This window comes from Chionomys nivalis, chromosome 10 (assembly GCF_950005125.1).
Source record: "Chionomys nivalis chromosome 10, mChiNiv1.1, whole genome shotgun sequence".
In the NCBI taxonomy this organism is placed as follows: domain Eukaryota; kingdom Metazoa; phylum Chordata; class Mammalia; order Rodentia; family Cricetidae; genus Chionomys; species Chionomys nivalis.
The window spans coordinates 23,377,557-23,389,721 of NC_080095.1; the positions used below are offsets into that span (position 1 = coordinate 23,377,557).

The window sequence follows — 12,165 nt, forward strand, 5'->3', positions numbered from 1 at the left end:
TGAACAAGACAAGGCTGTCCACTTTCTCCATATCTGTTCAATATAGTACTCAATGCTCTAGCTAGAGCAATAAGAACAAAAGGAGATAAAGGGATACAAATTAGAAGGGAAGAAGTCAAACTCTTGCTACTTGCAGATGATATGATAGTTTACATAAGAGACCAAAAAATTTCACCAGGGAACACCTACAGCTGATAAACACCTTCAATAATGTGGGGAGATACAAGATTAACTCAAGGAAATCAGTAGCCCTCCTATATACAGATGATAAATTGGCTGAGAAAGAAATCAGAGAAACATCACCCTTTACAATAGCCACAAACAATATAAAATATCTTGGGGTAACTCTAACCAAACAAGTGAAAGATCTATATGACTAAAACCTTAAGTCTTTGAAGAAAGAAATTGAAGCGGCTATCAGAAAATGAAAAGATCTCTCATGCTCTTGGATCAGCATAGTAAAAATCACAGACTTACTAACAGCAATCTACAGATTCAATGCAATCCCCATCAAAATCCCAACATAATTCTTCACAGACCTCGAAAGAACAATGCTCAACTTCATATGGAAAAAACAAAACAAAACAAAAAAAACTCAGAATAGCCAAAACAATATTATACAATAAAGGAACTTCTGAAGGCATCACCATCTCTGACTTTAAGGTCTATTACAGAGCTACAGTAATGAAAACAGCTTGGTGTTGTCATAAAAACAGACAGGTGGACCAATGGAATCAAATCAAAGATCGTGATATTAATCCACACACCCATGAACACTCTCCTGGTCTCTTGCCTCAGCCTCTCTACACAGCCTCTCTAGTGCTGGGATTACAGGAGTAGACAGCCTCAGCTGTCCAGTTCTTTTCCAAGTCTCACCTATCTTCCTTTTTCTTCTCCTCATCTCCTGTCCTCTCTTCTCTCTCTCCCTCCTCCTCCTCTTCTCTTTTTCCCCTCTCTCCCTTCCTCTCTTTCTCTTCCTCCTTAGAAGTTCTTGGCAAGCCAGCCTGGTGGTGTTGGTGGGGGCTCAGCTCAGCCCTTTGTAAGCCCAGACAGATTTCCCATCAAAACCTTGAAAGGGCTGGTGTTAGCTCAGTGGTAGGGGCTTGACCAGCAAGCACAAGACCTTGGGTTCAGTTCCTAGCATTCAGGAAAAGAAAATGGTCATAAGAGTGACCTTAGACATGGAACCTCCAGCACATGTCAAGTCTTCAGGCAACAGTGTGACTCACGAGAGACCCTGAGGATGAATCAGCCAGCCTGGCTCCTCATGGGTGCCTGACATTGTGGGGTATTCCATGTTTATTGTTTCCAGATGTGCATTTGGGGACAATTCATTCTGCATCAGCAGATGAGTGAGAAGAGACTAGCCTCCCTCTTAGTCCTTTGGACCAAGGAAGAGAATAAGGGCAGAGTGGTCAGAAGACAGCATGCAGGCTCACCCCACAGCTGTGCCATACTAGATTCCTCCCTAGGTGGTAGCTGCCTCTCTGTCCTTCTTTCAGGCCACATCAGCTACCATGGTTGCTCTGTTCTTCCTGCCTAAACCCCTGTTGTCTTCCCACCAGCAACTTCCGAGGTGAGCTCACTGATGACTATCTTCTGCAAAGGTTCCCAAAGCCCCATGCCAGTTGATCCTGAGCCAAACCAGGTCTGAACCAGACCAGCTAGACAGTGTCCATCTCTTCATCAATACACTTTGGTCCTTGATGACTCATAACCAGCCTGACTGAAATGGCCTTAGAGCAGAAAAGCCAACTGTCGAGGTCACCTGACTCCAGCCCTGGGGCTGTACCCCTGCTCTGTGGCAGCCCAGGGTAGTCTCCTACTGTGCTGAGGGAATCGGTTGTGAATCTTCGAGGTCACTGCAGTGCTCTGACATTAAGGGTGAAGCCTTTGCTTGCTGCCACCTCAGTGGTGGTCATTATGTCCCACTTACTGCCTGGGTCTTGCAGCTCTTGTGTGCTTCAGAGGTCTCTTACGACTAGAGTTTTGCTCTGAACTTTTGGCAGAGGGGCCTTCTGTCCATCTTTCCATGGGTATATGCTATACAAAACTCCAGGTAGTTCTCACTCTCCATCCCCAGAAATCGTTAGCTTGGGCCACACCATCCTAAAACTCCTCCATTTTGGTTGAACTGTGACAATTCTGGAATTTAATGTCATTTGATTTCCAGAACTAAAATAATTCGTTTCTATAGATTCTGGCCTTCCCTACACTATCAATCCCCAATAATGGTCTTCCACAAGAGATGTGTATCTATCCCCAACATTATTATTTTAACTCACTATTCCTTGCTTGCCCTAGAATGAAATGAAAAAAGGAATCTTTCCAATCTCCTTGTCACTCTACTTCCTAAGAAAACTATAAGAAGGAGCTGCCACTCTGCCACATGAGTCTAACCTTTCCTCAGAGCCTCAGCCATGCTACATAGCTCTACCTTTGAAGTGATGTGTATACCATGTGTATACCATGTGTATGTACAAATCTCAAGGGAGAGCTTTAGAGCCTTGCCATCAACATCCTGATTCCTTGTCTTCAGCCAGGAAAATGTATTTATATTTTTATTTATTTATTTAGAATTTGTATCCATGCAGGTGTGTGAATGGGAGAGCCTACATGTCCAAGTGTCTGTGGGTGCATGTGTAGGTGTCGTGGTTGTTCCAGGAGGCTAAGAATGAGTGTCTTGGGGGAGCAGCTGCTATGTGTGCAGAAGCCCCGAAGCCCCACACAACAGCCCTTCGCCCGTGGGTGAGGCACTGGTGGAGCCTTAGAGAGGAAAGTGTGAGTGTCCCCAAAAGGATCAAGTGGAGGTCTCGGTTGATGTGCGGGCCGGGAATGAAGGACAGGAAGATGGACATTCAAGGTGTGGTGTGAACGGTTGTCACAATATAGTGAACCAGAACAGCCAGGACAGCGACTTCCTTTTTCCGTGTTTTCCTTCGTGGCCTGTGTCTGTACTTTCTCTTTCACCACATCTTGTCTGTCTCATGCTTCCCTCCAGCTGGTCCCTCTGTCAGCAAGTCCTCTACCTGTCCCAAATTTGCTGTATATGGAGCTCCACTCCTACATCAAGGCCAGCTCCATGCTGTTCTTTGGCAAAACCTTCAGTTTGTCTCTCTGAACTGTTAGTCTCTACATCCTTGAATCACGTAGCAGCTGAATCCAATAGCTTCCAGTAAGTTCTAAGACAACATTCACGTGTGATGTGCAACAGAGGCTCCAGGCACTGCTCCACCACCTCTCGGCCCATGCAGTGTTTGCTTTCTGTCTGCTTGTTCAGTAAACTTTTGGAAGCACTGGACTTTGGTCTCATACATGACCCTTAGAAAGGACTCCTCTCTGACCTCCAAAGGACTAGGTAAATAGGAAGAGACACAATTTGCCACGAATCACTAGACATTGTACAAAGGAAAGGCACGAGGGGTGGGTTGACCCCACGGTAAGGCCTGATTGTGGACGGTCACTGCGTCAGCATAGTCGCGGATGAGATGTCTGGATCTGGTCATAGCCACGTGCACTCCTGCACGCCAGCACTATGTGCCAGACGTCAGAGTCTGGGCCTTCCCTGTCACCAGCTAGTTCTTAGTGTAAACCAGAGACAGGGACAGATCTTGTTGCAGGGTCCTGAGGAAGGAAAGCGATTGCAAATGAAAAGTTCCCACAGCCGACTGACAGAGAAGTCCTTGGTAAGTACTCTAAGGGGACAGTCAAACTCTGGTGCTAATTCCTAGAAATCACAATGGGAGGCTCACACCTTTCTGAAACACCAACTCCCAGGGATCTCACCAGCACCTGCAAACACACACACACAGAGACAAATAAAAGTGAAATAAATATTTTTTAAAGGTGCTGACCTTGTGTGATAGCTAACCTTGGTTGCCAATTTGACAGCATTTGGAATCAACTAAAACCCAACTGCTGTCCACTACTATAATGACTCCATGAGATTGTCTCAAGCAAGAAGACCCACCCTAAATCTAGGCCACACCTTCTAGTGGCAACCCAGATAAAAGGACAAGGAAGAAGGAAAGTTTGCTTTCAGCCTGCTTTCCCTTGCTGTCATCGGCAAACGCATCTGTCCTGTAGCTATGGCGTTCTTTCGCCCGTATCAGAACCAGCTTCTTGAGGATTCCAATGCAGACTGGCGATCAACTGCTCTCCAGCGTCCTCCAGGCCTGCAAGGCTAGAATGGTACTGCTGAGACAGGCAGCCTCGGTGTGGGCTGTCAGGTTCTCAGCCCCTCCAGTGTGAGACAGCCATTGTTGGACTGCCAGAACTGCATCCTGTAATCCTCTTATAAATCACACATGCACACACACGCACACATGTATGCATACACACACGTATGCATGCACGTGCACATACACAAATGGGCAAACGCATGCATTATGCATGCACACACACACACACTCAGTTGTGTTCTTTTATGAAACCCCAACTAAAACACACCTTGTTATTTCCAGTGGATACCCATCTTCAATATGATCCAGGAATCGGAGCTCTGAGCACAGCCCCATGGGAACCATGATAGTAATATTCACATTGGGGTGGGCAAAGTGCTCTGCTCTGGGGACAGCTCACCATGGGACAGTTTGAGGTTTCATGGCAGTTTTGCTCAATCATTAATTGACTCACTTGCTTTTTGATGTGCCAAATTCCCTCTTTGGTCAGAGGACAGGAGTCAACCCAGGGTGCTGAGATTCAGACACACCTGTTACCCTGTCTCTATTCTCTCTCCTCAGCAGAACACAGGGTTGAGGCTAGCTGTGGGGCCATACTCCCCATCTGTTACGGTTTAGGTGAAAAATGTTCCCTTCATGTATCTGAACACTTGCTCCCTGACTGGCGATGCTGTTTTGAGGGTTGCGGGAAAGGGGAGACAGGACGTAGATGGAACAGTGGCTAGCTGAGGAATGGGCCGTGGGGTTTATAGCCCAGCCTTCCTTTCTGTCTCACACCTGCACGTCCACTCAGGTGCGAGAAAGCAGCCTCACACTCTTGCTGCCACAGCTGAGCCCTCCCCTGCCCCATGCCTTCCTCACCATGGTAAACTATCCCCTCAGACCTGAGCCTGAAGGGACTCTTAAGCTGCTTCTTGTGGGGGACTTGTCACGGCGACGAGAAACTCACCAATCTCTCATTCATCTCGGCTCTACCATGTGCAAGCCGTGTGACTGGGCAAGCTGCCTTGGCCTCAGCAAGCCTTCCTTTCTCTGTCAGCCAAACCGGAATGATGGCATCACATGGCGAGTGTCACTCTCCCCGGGGCTGTCTCCAAAAGGACAATGAGACCCAGTCTTTGCGAAATGCTTTATTGCTATTGCCAAGGTGAAAATCAGCAAGTCTGTCTCTAATCCATGTTCTACTGTTTGTGACAGGCCTCTATCATCCCAGCCCAGTCAGGTTTGCCAGTTGATACTTTTGTCCTTGGTGAGACACTTCTACCCCCAGGCTCAAGTTTGCCACTAAGCTGGGTTCTTCTATCAATCCTGACTGGCCTGTGGAATGATTTCTACATATCAGTGGATTGACTTCTTGCTCTAATCCTTCACTGGATGCACAGACAAACAAAGGTCCAGAGAGGGGCATCGTCATTCCCATTCCTAAAGCACAATGAACTGATATTTGGGGCTGACAGGTGGGAAACCAGGCTTAAAAATGTGCTTTCTGGTGACCGTCACCTATAGTGACCAGTCTCTCACAAAGCTTTATAGTGATAGACTGAGCACAAATGGCCCGGGCACTGGGTATGACTGTGACACAAATATGGTGGTGGAGAAGCAGCTGGCCTCTTTAGGCTCAGTGCCAATCACTGATGAAAAATGAGAGCAAGAACCCATACCTTACAACTGATCAGAGAAGCCGCCATTAGTATATTAGTATTATTTGTAACACCTTGTTAGTTTATTCAACAAATCACCAACTACCAACAGATGGATGGGCTGTAGTATCCTCATGGCACCCTCTGGATCAGCCTGTGGGTTTCGGAAAGAGTCCCAGCTCAGGGCCGGACCACTTTGCCAAGGAACAAGAGATCCATGTTTTTCTCGATGGCAAACAGAAAAGGTCTGTTGAATTTCATCTGCAGAGTCCTCGGCCGAGCAGATCTGAACATGAAGACCTCTCCTGTGGCAGCAGCCGCTACGGTTCCTGACTCGTCTACCTCCACCAAGGATTTGTGCATCATCTGCGGGCAGACAGTAGGGCCGGGCTGTGGTGATGCATCGTGATAAAAATACCGCTTGTATTTCTAAGGAACTGGAACCTCACAGCTAGAGTTAATAATCCATCCAGAGGTCATGGAAGCCTGCCATCTTACTGTGTGCTCAGCCTGTTGCTTTAACCTGCTTTTAACTGAACGGTGCCATCAACAACCTTCCTTGCCTTGGATTCTCCCATGTACTCTGAAGTTATATACTCTTCCATTGTCCCTGATCTAGACAATACTGCTTGTCATTTGCTGAAAACAGCAGATACAGAAGTGGAAAGTAATCTTCTAAAATGAAACACACTTGTGGATATCAGTTTGTAAACAATGATGTTTGTAGTTCTGTTTGATGTCTGGGTCAATTGGAGCCAGAAACTTAATCCCTTAAACAACTCTGAGACAATGTCTGTAAAGTATCCCATTCCTTCCCCATGTGATGGTTTCTATTCAATAAAGACAGAGCAAAGCTCTTTGTGCGGGGCAGACACATGCATGCCCACACGCGCACGCACGCATGCACGCACACAGAGATTGACAAAACAGCCTTCAGACAGGCACAAATTCCTCCAAGACCAGGTGACAAATATGGGTTTGTCAACAAACAAACAAAGAACAAGGCACAAAGGAAAGTCTTTGGATCTCTAGGGTGAAGGAATCATAATGAGATAGAAAGGAATGAGCTGAGGTGAAACCGAATGGAATTGGATGGGATGGCATTGAAGAGAATCAGTGATAGGATGGGACAGAATAAGGTAGGATCTAATTAGATGGAGTGGGGTGGAGTGGGATAGGGATGGGGTAGGGTGGGATGGGATGGGCTGGGGTAGGGTGGGATGGGATTGGTGGGGTGGGGTGGGTGGGGTTGGATGGAGTGGGATGAGGTGGAATGAGGTGGGATGTGGTGGAGTGGGGTGGGGTGGGTGGGATGTGGCGGGGTGGAATATGGTGGAGTGGGATGGGGTGGGGTGGGGTGGGATGAGACGGGATAGGGTTGAATTGGGTGGAATGGGGTAGGGTGGGTGTTTTGGGAACGGGTGCAGTGGGACAGAGTGGGATGGGTGGGATGGGATTTGGGGTGTGTTGGCATTGGGTGAAATGGGGTGGAATGGTGTGATAATTTCTAAAGCATGTGCTCAGGTGTGTCCAGACTCACCTCAGACAAGTTGAGATTGGCATGGTCAGTGATGCCAGACAGATCAGCATGGGAGGTGAAGACATCCTTGATGCCCATCTTGGGTAGGATTTTCTCCAGATGGTAGGTACCCTCAATGGAGAACTTGGGGAGGTAAAGGCCTAACCGCCTAGAGAGAGTAAAGGGCATTCTTAGCATGAGATGCTGAGATGTCCTTAGCACTCTCCCTCTGTGGCCCTAGACCTAATAGAACCTTCATCTCTGCTGGAGTGTCCCACTTTTCCAGGTTTTATCCCTCAAGCTGGGCCAGGTCCTGGGCTGAGGACTTCACAGGAAGACTTTCGGTTTGGAGACAGCTCCCCCCCCATCACTTCCCATCCCTGTGTTGTCCTGGGTCATGTGTCTTCCCAGGCATGGGTGGAGGGATGTGACCCCAGCATGACTTAGAAAGTACCTCTTTGTGGCTGTCTTCAGCCAGTTCTTCAGGGCTCCCTCATTCAGGCCATTCTCCACCTGCTGCATCTTGCCTTCGTTGGGGAGAACGAACAGAGCGGAGGCATTGCCTTGGTAAGGGAGCCTTACCACGGTGCAGGAAATATCCTGGTCCACGAGGTAGGGGTACTCGTCTTCACGGTTCATCATGAGCACTTGTATGGTCTGCTTGGGGGTCACGTGGAAATCTTCCTTGTGGGTGCTTTTGTCACTGAAGGCCGTCTCCCACTTGGCTAAAGATGAACATGGGATAGGAGCGAAAGCACTGGGTAGAAATGAGACACCCTTGGCTGTGCCTGACCAGTGGAGACAGTCCAAAGAGTGTCTCTGCAGAGTAGCCTCAGGAGCCTAAGCAGCCACATCTAAGGGCCTCAAAGGCCAAATTCCCTCATGACTGGGGCAGCCTGGACCTTTCACACGCCTGTTCTCCTGTATTCCCAAACCCTTGACATGTGGGTTGGGGGAAAATGGTCCCCACGGGCTCAAATGTTGGAATGCTTGGTCCCCAGTTAGTGGGACTTCTTGGGGATTAGGAGAGTGGGCTTTGAGGCTTTAAAAGCCCACAAGAGGCCCAGGGTTTCTCTTTATGCATCGTGCTTGTCTTGTGGTTGGCATGTAAGCTCTCAGCTGCTGCTCCAGAATCATGCCTGCCTGCCTGCTACAATGCCCTGCCATAATGGATCATAGACACACCCCCAGAAAGTGTAAGCAAGCCCCACTTAAGTGTTTTCTTTTATAAGTTGTCTTGGTCGTGGTGTCTTATGATAGCAATAGAAAAGTAACTAAGGCACTTGCCTTCAGAATCCCTGGACTCCCGTTCCCTGCCCTTTTAACCCTGATCAGGTCCGTATTCCTGGTTCTAGTGGGTTTGGTGTCAGCATTGTTATTGTTTCATCATGATGACGTGACAAGGGCCAGCGGCTATCTGGTCAATCACCGTCTGTCTTGTCTGTGGCTACTTCCCTTCCATCCACCTGGCACATAGATGAATTGTTCTTTTGAGGGGGATGAAATGCTACCATGAGATAAAGCAGGAAAGAGAGGAAGTGAAAGTCTGAGCCTGCGGCTTACCTTTGAAGAAGATGTAATTTATCAGCACCATGACATGGGTGCTATGGAGGTCCTTGATCAAGTCTACAATCTTGCCCTTGGTCTGCTTGGCCACATAGTCATTAATCTGCTTCTTAGCCATTTCAGGGTTCCCGAAGTTGGTAGAGAAAGTATCCGCCATGTACAGGGTCTTCATGGCACTCAAGAAGTTGTCCCGAATATGTACTGCTGGGTCTGTAAAAAGGGCACTGCCCAGACTCAACTGGAGGCCATCACTAAGCTGACTGAACCTCTGCATCAGATGTTGGAAGCCCTTGTGGAGCTCAGCCTCTTGGCTTTGCTGGAGGCTGAGGCCCAGGCCCTCCATGATCTGTTTCTTACTGTGGGATCCAGTCCCCATAGACAGCATGGCCAAGCTCATGGACACGCTCATGGGGGAGAAGAAGACATTCTGATCAGGGGCTTCAGAAGCCAAGGCCCTGTAGAGACTGAAGGCAAAGTCCTTGCTTCTGGGAGTTACCCTAGCACTCACAGAGGGCCCCTTGACCTTCTTCTTCTCCTGGGAACGGGAGTGGTAGCGGGAGACTACCCCAAGGCTGAGGAGCAGCAAGCATAGAAAGGAGAAGATCCTCATCGTGGCAGCGGTTCTGAATGGAAGAATAGGAAAATGTTCTCAGGCAGGAAAAAGTCATGGGTCAAAGTGGGAGAGACTCCTTGAGTAGGCTGACATCCTTAAAGGATTTCCCCATATCCTCCAAGAGATAACTTAGAAGGCTGAGACCATGGGAAGTGGTAGTACTCAGAGCTGTAGAAAGGTCGGACACTGCAACAATGCAGGCAATGGCTCGAGACAGACTTGTAAACCAACAGTGCAGTGGCATTACAAAAGAAAAAAATCACCAAAAATTTTCTCATAATGTTTTAAGTAAGTTTAGGATGTTTGTATTAAGCCTCATCCATAGTTTGGACAGGCATGCCTAGGGTCTGTGTCCCATCTGCCCACCTCCCCAAGGCCACCAGGTCCCAGAGCAGCAGCTGTACTTACTCTGTAATGTGGTTGAATGTCACAGTGGCAGTCCACCTGGATTAGGAGAGGACAGTGAGCAGACTAACTCACAGCCTGCAATTGCCACTGACCACAGAGGCCATGCCCCCACCCTATCTCAACTCCGCCCTATTGAGATCTGGGCTGATCTAAAGCTTTCTCAGACGTCCTAATAAAAGGACAAAAGGAGTAGACTTGGCAGCGCTGGTCTGTTCCAGGGACTTGGCTTTTTCCCCTGAAGAGACTGGAGTTATCAGTCCCAAGGTTGCTGTGTGCTCAGTCTGTAATGTTCTTGAGATACCTTGTGTTCCCCTTGTACAACATTGTTTGGTTACCTCCCCTCTGACTTAGCCCTATCGTATAACAGTTTCTGCTGACTCTGTCCCATTTCTTCCCTGGAAATAGTTTAAAAGATACTGTACCTTATAAGAAGTTTGCTTGATGGAGGACATAGACAGAAAGACCTCTTGATCCTTTAATAATAAACTTTATCTTCTATTCTCTTTCTTCTGATCTCCTGGTCCTCTCTCTCAGGACCCTGTCACCAAAGAATGACCTGCTGGTCCAGGTCAAGTAGTGACTGAACAGGGAAACCTGAATATAAGAAAAAGTAAGTATGGCCATAATACACAGATAATTTTTTTAAAAAGTCAGGCCAGAGAGATTGCCTGAAGAAAAAAGTAGAAAGCATCAGCAGTAAAACATAAGATAGCAAAATTCTTAAGATTCTTGTGGTGGTTTGAAAGGAAATAGCCCCCAAAGGAAGTGGCATTATTAAAAGGTGTGGCCTTGTAATAGTAAGTGTGGCCTTGTTGGAGTGGGTGTGGCCTTGTTGGAGTTGGTGTGGTCTTGTTGGAGTTGGTGTGGTCTTGTTAGAGTAGGTGTGGCCTTGTTGGAGTGGGTGTGGTCTTGTTAGAGTAGGTGTGATCTTGTTAGAGTAGGTGTGGCCTTGTTGGAGTGGGTGTGGCCTTGTTGGAGTTGGTGTGGTCTTGTTAGAGTAGGTGTGATCTTGTTAGAGTAGGTGTGGCCTTGTTGGAGTGGGTGTGGTCTTGTTAGAGTAGATGTGGTCTTATTGGAGGAAGGGTGTCACTGTGGGGGTGGACTATGTGGTCTTCTATGCTCAAGCTTCTTCAAGTGTTACAGTTCAATTCCTGTTGCCTGAGGATCAAGATGTAGAACTCTCAGCTCCTTCTTCAGCATCATGTCTGTCTGCATGCTGCCATGTGCTGCCATGATGATAATAGACTGAAGCTCTGAAACTGTAAGCCACACAATTAAATGTTTCTTTGCAGGAGTTGCTGTGGTCGCGATGTCTCCACAGCGACTGAAACACTAATGAAGACAGGCATTTTTTTTTCCTTTAGATGCTTTGTTTGCTTCTGTATTCTAGTTCCTATAATGTGCTGAAGTGCTCTTAAAAATCTTTACTTTCATTCAAAAAGACCTGCCCTTGGGACCTTAAAATAAGGTTTTGTAAGTTTAAAGACACAGGAATATGTAGGTAAAAGTTTAAAGACAAAATATTGCTCACAAGGGCAACTTGAGTTCCATATTGACAGATCCGTGCTGTAAAATTTTATTAGATTTGCTTAGATTCACAGTGTAAAATTGATGCAATTTTAATTCAATACCCCTAGTCAAACTGGTCATAAATCTACTCTAAAACAGACTGGGAATCAAAAGGCAAAAATGAAATGTTAAAAAATTGAGATAAAAGATTCAGGGACAAAAATGCGACAACAATTCTTAAATTACTTCTGCTTCATCCTTGGAGGATGAAGAAAAATTTTTTGTTTGTTTGCTTTGGTTTGGGTTTGTGTGTGTGTGAGAGAGAAAGTGTGTGAGCATATTTTGTTTTTGATGATACAGTTTCAAAAATCACCTAAAAGTAGTTCTAACACATTTAGCTGAGCTGATTCCTCTCCTCTTTTTTTTTTTTTAAATCATAGACAGGTTTATTAGATCCTATAGCAGTATATTATTTGCCTAAAGATCAGTGTAGAGCAACCACGCTAGTCAGCTGTAGAGGGTAGATGGTGTTTGGCACGCCTTTAATCCCACCAGCACTAGAGAGGAATATAAGACGGGAGGAGACAGCTCTCACTCCTAGTCTGAGTCCAAGGATTTTTAGTGGCAGGATGTCTCCTTTGTCTGAGCCTTGGAAGAGGTAAGGTCTCTCTAGTGGCTTGACTGCTTTGCTTTTCTGATCTTCAGCATGAACCCCAATATCTGTCTCTG

At 46.9% G+C, this 12,165-nt stretch overlaps 1 protein-coding gene across 1 annotated transcript; it reads right to left on the reverse strand.

Annotated features, from left to right (window-relative positions):
• Nucleotides 1-6,001: 6,001 nt before the first annotated feature.
• On the reverse strand, nucleotides 6,002-9,519 carry Serpina5 (serpin family A member 5). The gene is made up of 4 exons (XM_057783299.1): nucleotides 8,904-9,519; nucleotides 7,795-8,065; nucleotides 7,362-7,509; nucleotides 6,002-6,187 (listed from the first exon to the last, which is right to left on the reverse strand). The coding sequence occupies exons 1-4, from the start codon at nucleotides 9,514-9,516 to the stop codon at nucleotides 6,002-6,004; spliced, it is 1,218 nt and encodes a 405-aa protein (XP_057639282.1). The 5' UTR covers nucleotides 9,517-9,519.
• Between the last annotated feature and the right edge of the window lie 2,646 nt (nucleotides 9,520-12,165).

Bases quoted from the DNA above. Each gene is read 5' to 3' on its own strand.
- Serpina5 (XM_057783299.1), bottom strand. From the start codon at position 9,516: ATGAGGATCTTCTCCTTTCTATGCTTGCTGCTCCTCAGCCTTGGGGTA. The intron at 8,066-8,903 runs GTAAGCCGCAGG...GTTCATCTTTAG, and splicing joins AAATTACATCTTCTTCAAAG to CCAAGTGGGAGACGGCCTTC. The intron at 6,188-7,361 runs GTGAGTCTGGAC...GTCTGCCCGCAG, and splicing joins CCAATCTCAACTTGTCTGAG to ATGATGCACAAATCCTTGGT.